Source organism: Nannobrachium achirus (genome assembly GCF_963921795.1).
Source record: "Nannobrachium achirus genome assembly, chromosome: 8".
Classification (NCBI taxonomy): Eukaryota; Metazoa; Chordata; class Actinopteri; order Myctophiformes; family Myctophidae; genus Nannobrachium; species Nannobrachium achirus.
The window spans coordinates 34,667,871-34,681,416 of NC_137817.1; the positions used below are offsets into that span (position 1 = coordinate 34,667,871).

General features: G+C 41.5%; 2 protein-coding genes across 3 annotated transcripts in view; one reads left to right on the forward strand and one right to left on the reverse strand.

The window, feature by feature from the left end:
* chrna10a (cholinergic receptor, nicotinic, alpha 10a) overlaps positions 1 to 13,546 on the forward strand; it is a gene marked incomplete at both ends in the record, with an annotated part of 245,748 nt that overhangs the window by 191,003 nt on the left and 41,199 nt on the right. The window lies entirely within an intron of this gene.
* The window catches only part of stim1a (stromal interaction molecule 1a), a 38,400-nt gene continuing 29,574 nt past the window's right edge, over positions 4,721 to 13,546 (reverse strand). Inside the window, exons 8-14 of one of the 2 annotated variants that reach the window (XM_080731428.1) lie at positions 13,266 to 13,443; positions 10,757 to 10,924; positions 9,879 to 9,979; positions 8,804 to 9,039; positions 7,843 to 7,923; positions 7,015 to 7,078; positions 4,721 to 6,162 (exon numbers count right to left, since the gene is read on the reverse strand). In XM_080731428.1, the coding sequence (XP_080587554.1) occupies positions 5,655 to 6,162; positions 7,015 to 7,078; positions 7,843 to 7,923; positions 8,804 to 9,039; positions 9,879 to 9,979; positions 10,757 to 10,924; positions 13,266 to 13,443 (1,336 nt within the window). In that variant the 3' untranslated portion in view covers positions 4,721 to 5,654. The remainder of the gene's footprint in view (positions 6,163 to 7,014; positions 7,079 to 7,842; positions 7,924 to 8,803; positions 9,040 to 9,878; positions 9,980 to 10,756; positions 10,925 to 13,265; positions 13,444 to 13,546) is intronic. The other variant, XM_080731429.1, reaches the window with a different exon arrangement.

The window sequence follows — 13,546 nt, forward strand, 5'->3', positions numbered from 1 at the left end:
AGGCCATATCTTAGCAGTAAAAACAAAATATATTTTGCCACATCTAGGGAAAGAAATATATTCCTACCTGTAAACTGAGGCAAACATGGAATAGTGTATGGCAATCCATGGTCCACAAGGTCTTTTCACAAATATGTCCATAAAAATGCATACAAAACTGATCAGCAAAAAGGTAGATAAGTTACGGAACAAAGAAGGAATTAAAAAGGACTGACATACAAAGCCCTGAAACAGTCTTACAACCCGGACGTCTTCCTGCTTTACCCGAGTGGTTAAAGTAGGTGCTTACACTACTAGGTAAATATTGAACACATGGTCACACCTATTGACATACTGTGGAGATATGTAGAGCATTGTAAAATACATTTCACCATTAATTTTATATTATATGTATATTGTGTATATTGCCAGGTTTTTGTGTACTGTGTGCCTAATCTGTTGCAGTGCTGGTTTGGAGGGTGGGGTCTGAGATAATCAGGGGAAGGGGAAACACCTGGCCACTGTCTCCCAAAGACAATAAAATACCTGCTCTGTCACACCATTGTTATCCAGGCCACAGCAGCAGCCACAGAAGAGAATTTCTTTTTGATTTAGTTTGCCTTGCCTTAGCACTCAGATAAGAGTAGCCAGCATTACCTGCCTGATGAAGTTGGAAACGAAATGTTTTACTTTATTAAAATCTTTCACCTTTAACAAAATTACTGCTTCTTTTTGCATACCTCTTCATTTGTTGTGGCCTTACAGTCAGGCCATAACAATATGTAAATTTAAGCTAATTCGAAACACTTAGAATTGGGATCTAAGTGTTTCGAATAGTTCTGACCTCCCATTCTTCCGACCCGGCCACCTAAACCTAACCTTAACCCCTAACCTCAGTAAAACTAACGCTGGTGAATGCTAAACTGGTGAAATGCTAACCTGCAAACGCTGGTGAATGTTAACGGAACAACGGGAGGTCGAACCTTTGAGAAGACACCAGAGGGGATACCTACAGACAGGGCGGTGCAGCATTTACTGTCAAACATATTACAAATACAGTACATTTCCCTTAACAAATCAGATTGACATTGATTCAAAATAGTTTATTGCTATCATGCAGAAGTGCCATAAAAGTATATAACGTCACAGAAGATGCAAAATGATTTTCTCTGTACAAATATATGTATTCATAAATAGAAGTTCAAAAGGAGAAATAGAGAAATACATAGGGTGGAGGGAGTCGAATTATCCAGTTGATCCACTCCCCTAACCCAGTAGAGGTTTTGTTACAGCAGATGACATGCATTATTACAGTTCATTGTACTGGGAGCAGGAAGGCAGACATACACTCACAGAGCAGAATCCAATTACAGCTTCATCGTGCAAAAGATGTACAAATTACATTATTTTAAAGTATCAGTAGAAAATGTGATTTCACCCGTCTGCTAAAGAAACAATTTAGAAATGTTTTACATCCATACGATTCTGTTACACAATGGACCCTCTTCACAGCAGACATTTTTGACAGGTATACAAAGCTCAAGCTAATAATGTTAATAGAGGGTGGATTTCACTACATTATGTTCCAGCATGAAGTGAACTACACAGGAACTGTCCATGCTGGCACACATCAACACCTAAATGATGAACACACCCCCAATAGACCCCTTTCATAGCAACTATATGGACATGATTGCGACCGTAGGTCGCAAGTTTAGTATGAACGATCACAGCTTGTCTGTATGTATGTATCTCTGTCACGCCTGACACTGTGGTTCTATGGGTTTGTCGCTCTGACATCATGCTGTGACGTCACTGTGATGTCAGGGGAACCACCCTTAACAGAATCACGCTCTGGCTTCACTGTGATGTCACACTAACAGAATCCCTTTTATGCCCATATACTGTATGGAGTTCCCTGATGTCATCAATATTAAGCCCACATCTAACAGGACGTCATATAGGAATGCCCATATATGGAGGCCACATCGGCCACATACCACACTAACGGCTGGTTCTACAGACAGGGATCTCCATGTATGGGCATAAAAGGATATGAAGTCAGATGTCATAGACATCATAGGACTTTCACATAACGAATAACTGAGTAAGCATGTTTGGGCTCTCACAGCATATCTCCATATACAGTACATGAATCTCCATATATGGGTACCAGGGGTCTCCATATATGGGTAACTGGTCCAATATACATCACTGGCAAGATGGCCAGGTCGCCCTGAGGCGTCTTACTAGTATAGTAAGATGAACAGATACAGGCTGTTCTTTCCAGAGGGCCAATGCACAGTAGCAGCCCCCTGACTCTTTGACCTGAGTGGCCTTAACTATTATGGTAAAAGGTGTTTACCGTACACTACTGTACATTACTATATTTCATTCCAATATGGCTGCTGTGACAAAGGTCTATTGTAGCAATGTCAACTTTTATTTTGTTTTTTTATTATACTCAGGTGTGTACTGTATTGCGAGTGCCTATGACTGTAGTCTAAAAAATAGTCTCTAATCTATTACTAATGCATAGTTCTGTGTTCTTACCAAACTGTCGAGAAATAAATGGCACAATACATTTTGCTGTGGTAATCTGAAGACTGTATTTCTCTGGATAATGACAATGTGAGCACTTGCCGATTCTTATAGGTAAACAGCATTGGGGTGAATAACTATGGCAAACCCTAGTACATCCGATAGTACTGCTGGGTGTTGAGGAAATATTATATTGAATATTTTCTTTTGAGTAATAAGCGAACATATCTTTAAGAAAAAAAGATTGGTCACTTTTTGTTCAGTCAACACTGGCCTGGTAGGCAATAGTCACACAGCCAGCACATTGTTCTTGCTTCATACTTGGGGGTGGGGTCACCCACCCCCAAATATAAAGCTAGACAAAAAGGCCACTGTGTGGACATAATGGTCAAAACTGTTTTTTTGGCACTTTTACATGATAGGCTGGTCTCTTAACATCTGCTTGCACAACTTTGGCCTCTAAGGATTGGTATGTAATTAAATATAAATCATATTTTCCATAATTTAAACAAAAACAAAAAAATATAAAAAATTAAATAAAACTTTGGAGTACAAATTGGTGGTTACTGCAGCTTATAGATACAGCAAATGGTTTTGCTTTTTACAACTACGTGCAATTTATGTGATGCCATTTCTACATCATACAATCTAGCACTATTACAGGACAAGATTTGACTGCGTATGTTTTGTCTATTTTAAATATACTGTATGCAAGTTAGAGCTTTGGTGTGTATTATTGTAAATTAAAAACAGATTGCCGCTGCTCACTCAGGGGTTACAAATTCTTCAGCCCTTATCAGCCCCCTCGTCTCACTGAATAATACTACAAAGTACCACTATTCCTTGACTGTTGCACTTAACCCTATATACCTCGTTGTACATCAATAGCGAAACGTCTCTACACAATGCGCTCCGAGCGTGTACAAACATCTGCTGTTTTCTCTAAATATCACCAATTCTCTCTGAAGGTTTGCCTGGTGAATGTTTTTGCTGAAATGTACATCTATTGTGATATGCCCAGAATAGGCATGCTAGGGTTCATGTGGTTTACTTTTGTGAAAGGGAGGATTACAGTAGCCTATGAATAACAAACTAATATTACACCCGTTTTCATTGATTCAATCTTGTGTTAATCTGTGGTGTCTGGCTGCCTGGCATGAACTGGAGAAACATATTTGATGTCATTTCTCTTATATGAGAAGATTCTATGAACCAAAATGTAGATCATGGATGCATAGATTTCACAGGAGAAAGGCCAATATTTCATAAGTACTTTTTTGCGGTTGTTGCTAAAAGCATGTATATACAGTAGGTTCCACAACAAAAGTGCCTGATTTGGTCTTTTTTGCTCTGTGAAGTTATGAACTTCACTGTCATATACATACTGGTAACACATGCGACACCACCGCAATATAAAAAAAGCTACTTTTACATTGTTGCCCTCTGCTCTTGCAAGGTTATTGGTTGTAAACACGTTATGTGTGTCAATGTGTTACTGTAACTGCAGTGTTAAACATTTGGTGGCATGGTTTCAAAACTGTGACAAGCATTTAACAAACAATAATGTGCATTTCCTTGTGAGTCTGCATTTAAAAAATAAAAACGTAACAAATATATTATTGAATGATGTGGTAATGGCTATTTAAAGATGTCGCTCTCCATTCTATAACACATTGTGAACTTATACAGTTAAAACAGGCCTATTATGCTTTTCCTTACATAATCTTACAACTTAGGTAAGATGTTCAACTTAAGGTGGTCAAAGTTTCAAATAATGATGTAAATGAATGATAAATGATTCCCCAAAGCTCAGGCTTCAGATTGCTCTGAATGCTAGGTTTCCAAAGTTTTTCTTTCTACTTTAAAGATGAGCTGATGTCATCTTCTGACAGGTTTCTTTCTATGGTAATTTGCTCCAAACACAGTACACCCACTAAGCAGAGGGATGTGCAGAGTCCATTGAGCTATATTTATCTGTATGATTTTTAGGAGGTACAGAAAGTCCCCTCCACATTTCAATAAACCTAGCTCACCCAGCGCTGAATGTCAGATAAACCAAATTAAATTCTAGAAAGGGTCTCTGCGTGTCCACAGCTGAGCTTTGAACCGATCAGTGCCACATTTCTTGTGCACGCTGCCAGGAGACCATGGAAACACATCCCCAAATATATTTCACGTTTAAAAGAATTTCAAATGCAACTTCTTAAAACTTGAATTTTATATTGGAAGTCAAAGGAGGTCGGATTGGGCTGAAACTTTGCACAAATATGGAGATGACTGGCATTGTGGTACTGACACCATAGACTGGCCATACTGTATGAAATCTGAGATCCACACAGTTATTATACCAAGTCTTTTTAAACTGTGATTCATGCAAAGACACTCTAGTGGAGTCCCAGAATAAAAACATATATAACTGGAAATTAGCATAATAGGCCCCTTCAAGTTATCAAACTAGTCTGTAATTAGGACTTCACATGTGACCAGCGACTCAGAGGAATCATCTGAGATAGACCTTATGTTTACTAGTTCATGTTGACCTGCTGTCCCATGCCAACAACCGTGCCATTTCCCCTCTTGCACAGAAGACACAAAATTGTCAAAAACGTTAAAACTAAACAAAAACCAAGTATTCATCAACAAGAAATTCAACACAGTCTGTGAAAATAAATGGAGAATGAGAGAGTGAATTCAGTTTGGGATTGTAGGCTCGACGGGAACTGATGTTTTAAGGACGAAGAATTAAGCAAGCACTAAGAGCATTCAAGTGTCAGTGTCAAACGAAGGTGAAGACATGCAAACTGATATAGACTGAAGTACAAGAGAAAAATCCACCCGGGAGTCTTGTTTTCCTTTGAGAGACCGACACCACTTCCTGCAAAATAAATAGCACTTTACATTCCAATATACAACCCTACCCATAACCCACAGAATTATTCAACATTGACAAAATAAAGAGATATAACAGTTGGTTGCTCCCACAGTTCCTCAGAGAATGTATAGTACCTACGAAATGACACAGCGGCAACAAATTGCCATCATTTGACCATTAATAAATCCCAAAAGGTGACTTTTCCAAAAACAGAACAAAGAAGTTAGTCAAACCGTTTTTGACAGCTTGCGCTTCATAGCCCTTATTTCTTCTGTTTCTTGAAGATCTTAAAGGTGTGTTTCTTGCGGCTCGCTGTGGAGTCAGTGTCTTCTCCGGTTGAGCCACTGTCCTCCTCCAGGGGGCTCTTCTTAGAGGAGAGCTGTGGGATTCGGGTGCTGCCCTTGGCTCCTGCGGCTCCTGTAGGTGATGGTGTGTCAGGTTCAGTGGAGTTGGGGCTGAGGGAGCGGGAAGACTCTGACATCGACATACTGTTGATCTCTCCCAGGCTGGAAGACTTCTCTATGCCATACACTTTCTTCATGAGTATAGGGCTTTCGGGGACTGTCTCGCCCTGAATTCCTCCCTCGTGAATGCGGTTCCCCCCATTGGGCGTGTAGGCATGCAGAGAGATGGTGTCGTCCATGCGGTGGGACGAGCCGTGCATGAGAGAGGTGGGCTTGACCAGGTGGCCTTTGGAGCTGTAGGCAGACAGCCGATCCCCAACTTGGGAGAGGGACAAGGAGGAGTCCGAGTCAGAGCGATTTAGGTCCCTGTGATAGAAAACAAAGGAAGTGCAAGGGAAAAGATTAGAGGTTTGAATACTCTACTTTAACTAGATTAGTTAAACCACTGCATGTCGGGGACTTATCTACACTATGCCTGCAAAGCTATGGACATTGAAACTCCACACTTGTTAGTAGTGCAGGCAGAGGACCAAGATCATGGAAATGGGGGGCTGAAATGTAAAGTGAAATAAATGGATGGAGATGACACCATGAGTTGTGGGATAAAAGAAAAAGAAGAAAAAAAAAAAGATAAAGAAAATGTAAAAAAAAAAAAAAAAAAAAATCAAGAAAGCAGAGCAAATTAAATAGGTTAATTAAATAGATTAAAAAATCAAGGACAGAACGATATGCTGAAAAGGCCACTAAAACAATGACAGAAAAATGATTTAAACCATATGAAAAATGAGATATGGAAGGCCAGTATAGGTGATGGGGCAACGACACCCACGCACATGCGATGCGTGTTGAAAAGTGAGAACAGATGGATACCCGAAACTGCCTCTACGAATGGTGCGCACTTTGGGGACATCTGGAGATGGGAGGTCAGGGATGGTGTCCAAGGGCTGGAAATAAGAGGAGTGATAGATGTGGGAGGACTGAGGACCAGTGGCCACAGAGCTGGGCGAGCAGGATGAGGAGGAAGACAGAGACTGAGGATTTGGGTCGGAGCTGCAGATGAGAGAAGGGTGCGAAACAGCCGAGGAGAGGGGAGGCAGAGACAAAGTCTCAAATTGTCCAATAGACTGGCTGCGTGACTGTCTCAAGGTAACCCTAGACCGGGATGGGTGGGTGGTTCCCTCTCCCTGGTGCCCCGCCAACAGAGAACTCTCTACCAACCTCTGGGAGCCCATGGCCAGCTGCGGGTCAATGTGGCGTTGGCGCAGGGACATCATGCTGGGAGCTGTGGGCACAAAATGACAGCATCGTTAACAATTACTCATGAATAAAACGTAATCTATGACTATAAACATAAATGGGACAAACACTGGGCGAGCAGTGGTACGAGACTCAGGTGTTGGGATTCATTTATTTAAAGCTTATGGTTTGCACATCTGTTAATCTTATGTTGCATTTTATTTTGTATAATTTCATATTTTGTTTTCTCGTGATTAGCTGTCGCCCCCTTATAAGCAAACATCCTTATTAGCTGTAAGGATGTTTTGATTTGATAAAGGAACATAATTCCATTATGGGTAATTATTTTAATACATATTGCAGACTGCAAAGACTTGAAGAACTCCAACACTTTAGTCTTGTGTGTGCCACTGCATGGACAAAACGAACAAATACAACATGAGGAGAGAGCTTTGGGGATGGTACTGAAAGGTAAAAAAGTCTTGCTTGTCTTGTTAAGTGCATCTGCGAGGAAGGATTAAGTAAAGAAATAGTCATTACACCATTGCAAAAACAAGTGTAGAAAGGGGTGGATAGAGGTGGATAGATTAAGAATCATTCAAAGCAAGCAGTGGAAGAGAAGGTCAGGGGTGTTTTGAATGAACACAGCATTTAGTTAGCATTTGCTTTCAGCCGTTTCCATCTACATGGCCTCGTCCCATTAATAGCAGAATTAGGTGCTGTGTAGCTTTGACAGGAATGACTCAAGGTAAGAGATAAGGATGCCGAACTCAGGACGGAGTTCGACCATGAATACAGTAAATGGCCAACCAGAGTATTTCCACAGGGGCTGGCAGTCTGAACCCACAGACCACATGTCACTGGCTCTGCGGTCCGATAAGAAGGTTGAATCTGTTGTTGGCCAATGACACAGTGGTGGAAGCCAAAGACCAGAAAAGTAATGGAGGGAGAGAGGGAAGTCAAATAAGGAGTGTAATCAGTGAGGATAAAAAAGACGTACTCACTACAGCAGTCGTTAATGGTTTCAGCAGTACAACTTTCCTCAGCAGTAAGTCAACCCTTCTGTTTGTGGCAATTTCTACCAACTAACAACCCATGTATTGCCCAAAAAACATTAATGCTCAGGAATTGTAAAAATTACAATTTGTAAAATGTAACAGCTTGGCAGTTGGCACAAATGATATTATTTGTGTGAGAAATGGTGTCATAGTACCGGTAATGATTTTAAATGTTATGGGTCTCTGAAGAAGGAATATTGGGATATCAGATAATGCTTACATATTCCATGTTGTGTTCTACCTTACTTGTTGGACTAACAACAAAAGCCAAGGAGCACACAGTAATAGGACACAACCACTACAAATACATCAGCACAAACATTTGTGTCATTAAGAAGCATATATTTCATCAAAGTTGCATTCCATGAACATCGTTATTTTTGCATGTGGTTTTACCAAACCCATCCTCCATTCTTAATTGGGTGTCAAACACAGAATGACCCAATATGGAACATAAAACACATTCTCAAGCAAAACAAAACACAGTTTTATGAAGTTACAGTTCATATAATACAAGATGACAACACTCATTCTCAGACACACAATCCCTATAAAAACAGGGAGGCCACAGTGATAAATTCAGGCAATGATTTGTTGTTTTCGAAATTTTCACGTCAACTTATTTTTTGATTTCCCCAGTAGGCCCAAGGTGTGTTTAGGGCTTCGTCTGCTAGGGCCCACAGTGGAGCTGACCGATTCGTATGAAGTCTTACATTGCAGAGGAACGGACGGCATCAGGTCCTCGTCCAAGTCGTCCATGTCGTCCGTCATGATGAAGTGCTGCGGTGTAGCAACTCTGCCGCCCATGAAGCTGGGATCGAGGTTCAAGGCTGAGGTTAAGGTAGGCAGCCCTGGATTGTTGCAAATAGAGAAACCCGTGAGGAACTCAATCTGCTGCCAGCGATGCAGCCTCTCCCTCAGAGCAGCAGTCACTTCACCCAGGGCCTGTCTAGAGGGGACACAGATAAGGTGACAGACAGAAGAAATTAGTAATTGCATTGGAAATGGACCGAAACGCCACTTTTGGATGCCACCATTCACTTACGCTTTATTTTGAAACCCCGGAAGACCCGATTGAGTCCATGTTGTGGAAATTGACAATCTATAATGACGGCCGAGTAGGTTAACATTCAGACAAAAAACTAAAAGCCAGAGCGGCACCTGTTTAGTTCGTAACCAGGTAAGACGTCTCTCGACGTCTTAAGGGGGAACTGGCATCCATTGTGTTAAGCCCTATACAAAAACAAAAGTCTGAATAGCCGATCTATTCGCTCTTTTATATATATATATATATATATATATATATATATATATATATATATATATATATATACATATACCTGTAATGACACAATGAATTAAATGGATGTACATTTTTCAAGAGGCTTGACAGACAGGGATACAGCCATGCTAGAACTTCGCTCAAGTAACAGGTTACTGCATTGTGAATGTAATATTTTTGCAATCACTTTCCAGAGCAATTTGACCTCAAGCATTGCCAAACAATCACATTGTATGGAAACCTTACGAGAAAAATATACCACAGGCTACTGCATGCAAGAATGCAGCAGCCCTATACCATACTCTGATCTAAAGCCTAGGCTTCTGTTTTCTTTTTTTACCATAATATCTGACCATGGGTGGCAGCTTTTGGTACACAAGTGAGGGGGGATTTTAGAATGGAATTTCTTTATTTCGATTTTCAAATGCCAAAGCAAATAGAAAACATTAGTGAAACACAAGTGTTTTGGTCAATGAATTAAAATGTATTTTAGAAGACTTATTTACTTTGCCGACAGGATTTTGTGGTCCACATCATCGAGGGAGGAGCTGTGTGCCACGTGGAAAGTCCCAAACAGGGTGTTCCTCTTCTTCTTTATCTTCTCTGCCTAGGAGTGCAGGAGGACAATTTTACATTCTGTTCCAGCTCTAATCTTAAAATGGGAAAACTTAGAGGAGCTGTGTAGAAATTAAAAAAGTTCCCCCCCTTCTGTGTTGCCTAAAACTGGAGGATTGATTTGGGGGTTTGTATTGCAAATCAAAACGGTGTACATAGCAATACAAACCCCAAAATCAATCCTCAAGTCTTAGAGACCTCTCGTCTTAGAGAACCGGACTTGAGTTACAACTGTAGAAGCTTTCTTCCATACACCAAATGTCCTCGCCAAATATAGCCAATCTACAAGCTTGCAATGCATTCATTGTGAGCTTGCAGATTGTCTATTTTTGGTGAATATTCCCCTCAGAATATGGATGCTGGGGTTCAAGTGGTTAAGAGATTAAATCACATCTGATTGTTATTATACATTTATGACCCAATATTATTCCTATGGTCTAAGACTAGTCAGTATTTCCCCACATGACAGCTCTCCCTAGGGGCCAAAAATGTTAGTACTAAAACTTACTGACGTCATCAAGATACTAAAAGCAATAATAAATAGAGCAAATTTATGACACACCGAATATTTTAATCCTCAAGTCAACAGTACTTTTCAGTGCATTCTCTTTGGTGCAACACATTTTTACACTCAATGCCATTATCATTTAACATATTATTTATCTGCATATAGAATAGTCTTCCGAATTAGACCGATTAGAACTTTGCAAAACATTTTGAAAAATAAATGAGTGAATGAGTAAATTCCCTTGTAAGGAAAGTATCTTACCCCTTCTTTGGCTATCAGTAGCTGTCGCTCAGCATTCTGCTTCTTGATGTTGTAATACTGCACTTCCACCTCATGGGTGAGCTGCAACCACTTCTGCAGTGAGTCAGGGGGTGACCAGCCACTCCGTGACTCCAGCTCTTTCTCTGCTTTTTTCAGAGCCATGCGCACCTAGAACAAATACCAAGCAGTAGAGAAAAGTCCAAAGAAAAGTAAACAACCGGATCATGAAAATTTAGTTTACGTACCATAAACTCATTTTTTAAAAAGAGGTCTGGCAGACCGTAGAAGCAATGCATCCAAAGGTAATGGACATTGTGTTTTTTATGATATTAATAACATGTTACAGCAACATAATTGATGCATCTAAAAGCAATGCTTTCTGGTTCTCCGCTTACAAGAGGAACATTCAAAAGTATTTGTATCTCTCCGCTTTCTAAACATCCTAAATTCTAGATCACCAGTATGTGCTAAGTGTCTGTAATTCTGAGGTTGTCTGCCCAAATAAAAGCAAAGTTCTGGCCACTGTCACCTATTAGAAGATTAAGGGCCCCACACAGATTTTTCATGAACTGAAAAACTATTAGTTATTATTACTAGTTCTGCTAATGTTCAGCAAGTGACACAAATTGCAACACAGCATCTTCAGAATCAGAACCACTCTGGGGATATTTATTTTGGCAAATGCAACCGTGAGCCCAGACTCAGAGTACATAAAAATATAAATGATGTAGTACATATTGTGCAAAATATAAATGTACTACATATTGTGCTCAATGTAAAATAGAGTATCTTTAAATGCTCAATGTGTTCTAGATTTGCCTGTGGCATCAATAGTTGTGGGTTACAGCCCAGAGCAGATTTTATTGTGAAAATCATACAACTGTTTCCGCCTAAAGAACGTCATCAGAACGCACACATTGAGCAGCAGGACAGAACCGCGGCATGCATGCAGCAGTGTTTCCGCCTAAACAACATGGAGCGCACTGGGCAGCAGGACACCCGACACAGCGACACACACAACACACACACACACACACACACACACACACACACAGACAGACAACCACAGCACACACCAGACATCAGCACATTAGCCCATGTTCTCATCATAGCAAGGGTGGTTTAAAAGGCTATCTAAAAGGATTAAGAGTGGCAGCCGACCTGGCGTTTATGTAAATAGCCTACTGTATATTGCGTCGTAAACAATGAGGACGGCATGCAGGGACGATGCGATGCCAATTGGAAACACGCACGCACGGTCTGTAGGCTATTTACTTTACGGCATGTAATCACGGGTAGCGGGCGATGGGTCCATTTTTTGACGGGCGGGGCGGATCTGGTTTAGATTTTTATATAATGACGGGTAACGGGTGGTCGGTCCACGGATCTGATTAAAGGCATCATATGATGCAAAATGCATCATCATTCATGCTGAAATACTAAAATACCTCAAAACACGGATTGAACACAAAAAATAACTCAGGATTGTGTTGATCGTGTCCCAAACAACAATACAATAAAATCTGGTTGTCCCAGAGGTGAACTGGCCGTTTAATGACGGGTGGGGCAGGCGCAGGTTGTCAAAATTGCAGAAGGAGCTAATACAATCACCGGCACCGGCATCTGCCGCGGAATTGCCACGGCAGGCACAGAACAGGACCGGCAGGTCTGACCAGCAGCCGCCGCATGGAGGACCGCAGCCGCCGCGTGGACCGGCAGGTGCCGCATGAACCAGCAGGTCTGACCGGCAGCTGCCGCACGGACCGGCAGGTAGGACCGGCAGCCGCCTCACGGAGGACCGCACCGGTGGTTAGGGGTTAGGGTAAGGTTTAGGCATAATTTTACTGAGGTTAGGGTTAAGGTTAGGTTTAGGTATAGTTTTACTATGGTTAGGGTTAGGGTTAAGGTTAGGGTTAGGTGTAGTTTTACTGAGGTTAAGGTTAGGGTTAGGGTTAAGGATAGGGTTAGGTAACTGTCCGGCACCTGCCGCGGCAGCGTCGCGGCAACCGCCGATGCCGGGAATTGTATTCGCTGTCCCTCCAAAATTGGACCCGTGCAGGACTTATTTTCTTAAACCATCTACTGAATTAAATTCAGATTAACAGTGTCTCGAACTCTCACAGCTGACTTAGATGTTGGCATTATATTAACTGCCCATTGTTTGACTGGTAATGAAACAGTAAGGTCTGTTTATTTGAGTGGGCAGTGCTGTTTCTTTGCCGGCCAATTCCCTGATGGCAAATGAGTTGAGTAGGTGTATTTACAGTACACCAATCTGGGCCTTTTCATTCTGAACATACTGTACAGCTGCTTCCCTGGAAACTGGTACAGATTATTCGGTTACCTTGAGAATTGTATTCTCGATCCGTACTACACAAGTCACCATTTCCTAACTGGGCTTCTTGTACAACCCCTCTCCAACTGTACAGCAACAGCAGAAGCACCTGTCTATACGCATTTTTTCCATAACTGCAACTCACAGTTACCACCTGTTGTGACGTGGTGTTACCTGTTCTAGCTCTTCCTCTGCGTATTTCTGTCGGCTCAGCTCATTCTCTGTGCCTTCACGCAGCTCCTTCAGTCGCTGGGCCTCCTGCTTGGCACAGTTGATCTCATCCCTCAGCTTCTGTTCCAGGTTCACCTTCTCCACCTCCACCGTGTTGCGCTCCTCCTGGGCGTTCTGCAGCCTGATGAGACACAGTGGTCAAACAGATACACATTAGATCGTGAAAATGCGCGATCTAATCGCTTGCTTCACAGACAAAAGCAAAAGAAATAGCTTTTATCTGA